The 7,506-nt window shown below is 39.1% G+C and overlaps 1 protein-coding gene across 1 annotated transcript; it reads left to right on the forward strand.

Annotated features, from left to right (window-relative positions):
* The first annotated feature begins 1,653 nt into the window (after positions 1 to 1,653).
* Positions 1,654 to 6,177, forward strand: LOC135475743 (uncharacterized). Its single transcript, XM_064755678.1, has 6 exons — positions 1,654 to 1,773; positions 2,615 to 2,788; positions 3,765 to 3,917; positions 4,448 to 4,553; positions 5,251 to 5,372; positions 5,857 to 6,177. Exons 1-6 carry the CDS (start codon positions 1,654 to 1,656, stop codon positions 6,175 to 6,177), a joined length of 996 nt encoding a protein of 331 aa, XP_064611748.1.
* The last annotated feature ends 1,329 nt before the right edge of the window (positions 6,178 to 7,506 follow it).

The following is a 7,506-nucleotide window of genomic DNA, read 5'->3' on the forward strand; positions in this document are numbered from 1 at the left end:
TATAGACCAAAGAATTGAATTAGTGGTTCAAGCCTTTCAGACTTGAATCTCACTTGTTTTTGTTCATATTGTTATTATTCTCGGCCATTTTGTGATACATTTTATGATACGACAAATGGTACATGACTGAAACTTTTTATATTTTGGAAACGTTTGATCGCGTGACTTGGAGGCCATATTGGATTTTATAAGATCTTCTTCTCCAGAACAGCTGATGTGACCGAGATGAAAATTTAACTGCAGTTGCATGAAACCTAGGCACATTCAGGGTGAGATTGCGCACTTTCTCCGTTACAATTATACAAGCATGCTACTGGATAAAAATATCATGCAAACAAAATATTCGTTTTTTACTAATAATTTCTGCACTTCCACAGATGATGTCCGGCCAATAGCCCTATATAATGCAGTTTTGGTCGTTGATTTCGAAAATACAATTTCTGCAAAACCGGAAGTGACGTCTATAAAACCTAAAATGGGTATGTCTCCCGAATCAACAAAGTTAGTGACGCAATCTTAAGGCCTAACATCATCCACAGACAAGGAACAAATTTTACCTAACCGTAGGTGACGTCAGGAAACCGGAAAAAGTACATGCCAAAAAATTGCCATTTTAAAACTTTTCTAAATTAAACAACTGTATCTAAAAAGACCTAACGACTATGCATGAAACTGGGGGATGTTCTACACCTCAAGATGGCCTTTGTCGAGTGAAAAGCTAGGTGACCTGAGTCACGTGATCTGGCGGCTATTTTGTGTTACATTGAAAACGTTAAACAGTCATTTTCCTCAAAACCCAACGTTCCACTTACTTAAAATTTAGCACACATAACAAACGCTCTATGGCGGCTATTTGGACAGAAAAAAAATGCAATATGCTTGCAAATTAGGTTTTAACTTATACATATGAAGTGACATCATATGAAAGCGAAAAATTTGAATGTTCCTAGCATGTTACCTGACACAGTTTGACGCGCTGATGACGAATCCGGTTTATTTTGTCCTGCTATGTATATGTTTGTGGCAAATTGCTATCAAAATGCGCAAAAGCCCAATTTACCCCATTTTGCAGGTCACTTGACAGAAAACTGTTATAGCTGTACAGCTGATAATTGCTGTGTATAAAGGGCTATACATGTACTGTATGGAGTTGAAAATCTTTGGCTTCTGTCAAAAACCACAGGACATGCACGTTTTCGAATAATGGCGAAAGGTAGATTTACCAAATGGATGGAAATGGAGAATATGTACACTTTCGAATTGAGTTCGTTATGTAGTAATACATAATCACACAATTCAATTAACCGGAAGTGACGCCCCATAGGCAGGAATTATCGACTTGAACCAAGGCATCGCTGCTTTAGCACCTATATTTATTGTTTCTAGGACAGACTGTTTTGAATAATAATGAATAAGTTTAAGCGTTTATTCATTAATTTAAATGTACACGTACATTTTGGAATGTAGCAACAGTGATTCGGGAGCGCATCAGCAAATTTCACCTGAATGCATTGCGCAGAAAATAACTGAAACCAGCCTATTAATAACCAATATTATATATGAATTTACAGAAAATCAAATCAATAAAAGTTTAATTTTTGGAAGGTTCAAGATCTGGCGGGTAACAGAAATATGAGTCAGAAGAACGTCGCTATGCCGTTTAACATCAACAATGTAGACGTCACTGTGTCCGCTAACGCCATATTTGGTATCACAGCTGCTGCAGTTGGAGGACTCATTAATGACAGTGTACTTAATGACCCCGACATTCAGGTAAAGTGAACTCTCTTTTGTTCCGAGTTTTAAACGATACCGAATATATTCATGACTGATACTTTTTACAGCTCTCTTTCTTACAAGCTGTTAAGTTTCCCTCCAATTTCAAATAACTGTTTTGAAATAATAGGTCACACATTTTTCCCACAATAGCCTTCGTATTTGACTGAAAATAAATGCAATCGGGATAACTTTGCTCATTTATTTACCATAACTTACTTGACGGGGGGCAATCTAACCATGCTTCTTGCCAAGTAGCTGACAAACCATGTGTAGTAGTAGCAATGTTGATAACTATTCGGCGGGAGGTATATTTAAACATCTGACATCTTCATTATGGGAACTTTGGGGGCACCACGTTTGGGTTTATGAGGGCACCCCACCTGTTTGTAGTTACCACACCTGGCCGTGGGCTTGTCAAAGCCCCATACCTGTGCTTACGAGAATACCGCACGTGTGTTTGTGAAGGCACTACACCTGTGCTTGTGAGAGCATGTGCTTGTTAGGAAAGTGACCTGGTTTGTGAGAGCCTTACAGCTGGCATGTGAGGACACTACAACCGGTGAAATATTGATCTCGATTTATGACTTGCTTCTGTGGATGCAAAGGTGAACGTTTTCTCACACGCAAGTGTAAGGGTGTATACCTATAGCAAATATTTTTGTAAAAGTATAATCAGTGTTGTCTAATCTTTATGCAGTAGGTTTATTGAATAACAATATTGTCAGTGTCGCCGTCAGTCGCCAATGTTATTGTCGTCTGAATTCTAATACGTTTTTAAATATAAATGTGTGAGAAACTATACATGAGTCTAATTACTCAACATTATGACGCACAGAAAATCTACCTGAACACTTCAGCCATGTTGGTTTGGGAGATCGAGCATGACTTCGTGGGGCGGAGGGATTTGGCCTTGACATACTACCCGTCTCTCATTGAATTCTATTGGTTCGTGTCCAGAACATTTTCACTGCTCCAGCGCAAAGTACACAGGACACAGTCCGTACCGGAAGTAAGCTCCATTTCATTTACACGCTACCAAAGCATGTTATTTCCGGCCTAGACTAAGGTATATATTTGTAGAGGATTAGATTGAACATAGTTAGCAATTGTTTATGGACACACGGTTTCTGTACCCGTTCTGCCTAATGGTGCCGCTGTGAGTTTGGATCAAGGAAACAGTATTGGTCGGCACGGTGTCAGTATTATGTGATAGGGTAAGGTTGTCTGGTGTAGGCGACAAGAGACTTTGGCGGCATGGACCCACCATGGTACATGAAGACGGTATTTATTTTGCACCGTGTTATGCTAATACCGTGAAAGGCAAAGCAAAAAAATAGTATTATTTATTCCAGAGAAAACCAATTGGAAATTATGTTTATCTGACTTAGCTTCCGCCAATGGTAAAGGAGCTGCTATCAATCAGCAACTATCAAAGAGAAACAGACGAGCTTTCCAAAAGAAATGAAACATCTCGGACCGCGATGTATAGCCAACACGAATTCATCATTCACTCCAACAATATTTAACGAAGCTTGGGTGGCAAGAAACAAGTTTGTTTGTTATTAGTCTAAAGAAAAAAATGGAATTTATCTCACACCACGACATATATATCCCAAAATATTGGAATGGGTAAATTTTATTGGACTGGCTGAGATTTTTCAAGCCCCCTTTACGGCTTTTTATAGTTTCCGCAGAATCCGTAGAAAAACATTTCATTCATAATTTATCAAACTAAGATGATCCTTGAAAATTATGCAGTGAAGAAAATGTAATCTTGCTCTTCTGCTGACAAAAGCTAGTATCCATGTCTCATGATTAGTGAGTCCTAATACTATCTACATTTATAAATACAATGAAGACAGGATAAACTTTTGTAAAATCACTGTTTTTAGCATGTTAGTGTACATTATAGTAATTTTTTAAAACCCATAAGCCTGCGTCAAGGGTGTATGTACAGATGGCATTAAGATTTTGATTTTTGACAGCCACTTGAAACTGTGCGGCGGAACTTTGGTGTGGTCCTTCAAGAGCACGCCACAAACGTTATCGTGAGCCAAGCAAAAGAGGAAGGAAGCGAAATGGTGTATTTTGACGACTTTCTCGGGGATGGAGATTTTACAGATGATGGCGAACCCGAGGTAAAGACTATACGGCATTCAATATTTGATGAATTTACGCTTTTTACAAAGATTACAATGATACATGGCTCCCACATGAGACTACAGTGATACACGGTTCCCGCATGAGACTACAATGGCACATGGTTCTCACATGACACTACAATGATACATGGTTCCCACGTGAGACCACAATGGCACATGGTTCCCACATGATACTTCAATGACACATGGTTCCCTCATGATACTGCAGTGATACATGGTTCCCACAAGACACCGTATTGAATGATTTACTGCACCATGTTGTGACTGGTAATACATATTTCAATGATACAGCATTCCCGCATGATACTGCAGTTAAAGATTCACTGTCCTTGGTTCTGATTGGTAATGAATGGATGATTGAAGCTTTACGCCAAATTGGCAGTGATGTTGATGATGTATATATACTCTAATGGTAATAGCATTCAAACACAGTTCTGCAGTGAATAATTCAGTGTGTGTAAGCCGAAATAAACGTTTTATTGATAAGAATTTCCCATGTTTTAAAGGTAAGAGGTGAGGACCGAATCTTCACTACCGCTATGGCTGTTAACACATTGGTGAACACGTGGACGGTATTTGACTACGCCAAGGGGCAGACATCATGGATCACGGGTGAGTCTATCAGTATATATGGCCCAGTATTTATTTATTTATTTGACTAGTGTTTTATCCCGTACTCAAGAATATTTCACCTATACGACGGCGGTCAGCATTATGGTGAGAGGAAACCAGGCAGAGACCGGGGGAAACTCACGATCATCTGCAGGTTTTTGTCAAACCTTTCCACTTACGGCCGGAGAGGAGGCCAGCACGAGCTGGACTTAAACTCACTTTAGTTGGCCCAAGTCATATCAAATCCGCTATTAAATTCATCTGCGCAAATCCACTCAGAGTTCATAGAGCGTTACTGTATATAGTTGAATGAGAGAGCAGTGGTGTTGCCTTAATTTCATTAACCAGGACAGGCCATGTACCAGTTCAAATCCGGCCTTGGACATGAAACTTTCAGATTTCTCTAGTGTGTTAAAGAACAATTAAATGAATAAATGAATAAATCGATGAATATACCATTCCACCAATGCACCAAACACCGATATCCCAAACCATGTATTTCCCTACAAATTGTGATCAATCTTTTCACAGTGCGGCCTTACGTTTGGAGATTTTTTAGATTCTTGATCAAACGTGGCCTGACCCACGTCGAATAGTTGTCCTATAACAGCTAATACACAAAACGTATGTCCTTCTTTACTAACTAAAAGTTTACTTTGTCTATATTTTGATCTTATACTGTTGTTCCTTTTTGTAGAAGTTCCGGCAGTTGTCCGGGATATTGTGAAGAAGGCAACACTGTGGTTGACTGACAATGCCACTAGCGGAAAATATAAACCCTGGAATGCTTTCTTTTCGGGCTCTTTCAAGGGTGATGATGTAAGTTGATTAACACAATTCACCTTTGGACAGCAGGTGGCCTCTGGTCTTTGATCATTTTAACTGATCAATAGTAAAACATTTAGTGTTCTTCAAATTTGAGAGATACACGACAGTTTCATTCTCTCGGATTAATTATTATGGATTACATATATGCTCTATCCCCTCACTTGCAAATTTGCCATCTCATAACTTCTCATAACTAAGTATCCATGTTTCCTAGTTGTTAGGTCACGCTGGTTTCCTCGTCGGTTCTATACATGTGGGAACGTCTTCCAGCAATATGTGGATGGTCGTGGGTTTCATCCGGGTTCTGTCCGGTTCTCTCTCACCATATAATGCTGACCGCCACCGTAAATATGGCGTAAATATATGTGATATGTTCTTCAGTACGGCACAAAACACCAATAGAAATAAATAAATATATATATAAATAAATTAATGATACGGGCGTGTACTGATTAGTGGTTATCCTTGCTTTTAGACTCTTCCAGTCTTGTATCCATTCAACCGTTTCGAGTATCTGAATGGCACGAAAATCCCTCTGAACGCTACCATTTTTTCTGAAGACGTTCTTATCGGGTTTGAAGGGATAGTGTCGGAAGATAAATATCAGGTAATGCTCAACCAGACTCGCTTCGGAAGACGAACGCCAATGGTTTTTAAGGGTTTCAACTCTGGCAACAATTCCTTTCCCTTCTGGTGCTCTGAAGCATATACTTACGCCACCACCATGCTGGCTTTGGCCCAAACCATCTCCGTGACGTCACCTGGTCATGCGTTCAACGTCATTCCTACGATTTGACCCATTAAAATCACGCTGTAGATGCACTTGTAAAGGAATAATGCGTGAATAAACAAAGCAAAAATTACAAGAACTTAACTAAAGGTGGAACAGTTTTTGCTATGCGTATTGCATGGATCAGCTTAAGTCGTGCAAGAAGGTAACTTTTCCAACTTTCATATATCTGAATAAATTTTAATTTCTATGCTTAGAGCGTTTGCTTATGCAGGCTGTTATCCTGTGAAAAAAATCTGGGTCTCCTCTTTTTCGGTGGAGCAGATATGGGGAATGCTTTGTCGTAGTTGATTTCTGTGTGCACCTTTTTCAAGGGTTTTTCACATCATTTTGACCGCCTTAAATCCATTTTATAAAAAAACATTAGAATGATCACAAGGTATTTCATAAAAGAAGATTTTACAAATAATAAATACTTTCAAAATGTTCCGTAGGCAAATGAGAGAAAAATAAAGAAAATGATGTGACGTCCAAAAAGGCCACCGTATAGAAATTATTCTATTATAAATGCATTTTATGGCGAATAAAAATTTTAAAAACTGAAGGAAAATAGTTTTGGGTACAGTTTTGCAACACTTCGAATGGCATTGGCTTGGTTTAATGTCACATGGTTTCCACCAGACTTAAACCTAACGCCCGTCATTTAGGTGAATGAGTGAAAATCACAATAGCTGTGACACACCCCGAATTACATTCCGTGTCGTCCTGTACCCAGACCCCTTCCTAAGGACATGACTCATGTTAACAGATATACGACTAGTTAAAAGATCTATAGAATGTAAAAACAAAAGACAGACGACGTCTAAAGTGCTAGAAGACGGTGTTAAACAGCGATGAGATATATAAATAAATAGTATACAAGAACGAAGACAAATCTCCGGAGCGCATGTTCAAAATGCACGCTGTATTGGTGTAGCTGTATTGTATGCTTAACAAGAATATAAACGCACGTGGATTTTATAGTTTTTTCTCTTTTATAAGCTCGATCATTTCCGTGCTGTACATGCTCCATCATTTCCGTGCTGTACATGCTCCATCATTTCCCGCGCTGTACATGTTCGATAATTTCCGTGCTGTAAAACCTCGATTATTTCCGTGCATTTAATTGCATTTGAACGTGTTACACCTCACTGCAACTACATGTGCGAACTGCAGATTCACAACTCCAGCATAGCATAGCATCCAGCATAGCATAGCATCCAGCAAAGCATAGCAAAGAACAGCATAGCATCAGGCATAGCATAGCAAAGAACAGCATAGCATCAGGCATAGCATAACATAGCATCCAGCATAGCACAGCATAGTTTAGCATCCAGCATAGCATAGTATATTATA

The sequence above is a fragment of the Liolophura sinensis genome, chromosome 9 (genome assembly GCF_032854445.1).
Source record: "Liolophura sinensis isolate JHLJ2023 chromosome 9, CUHK_Ljap_v2, whole genome shotgun sequence".
Lineage (NCBI taxonomy): Eukaryota > Metazoa > Mollusca > Polyplacophora > Chitonida > Chitonidae > Liolophura > Liolophura sinensis.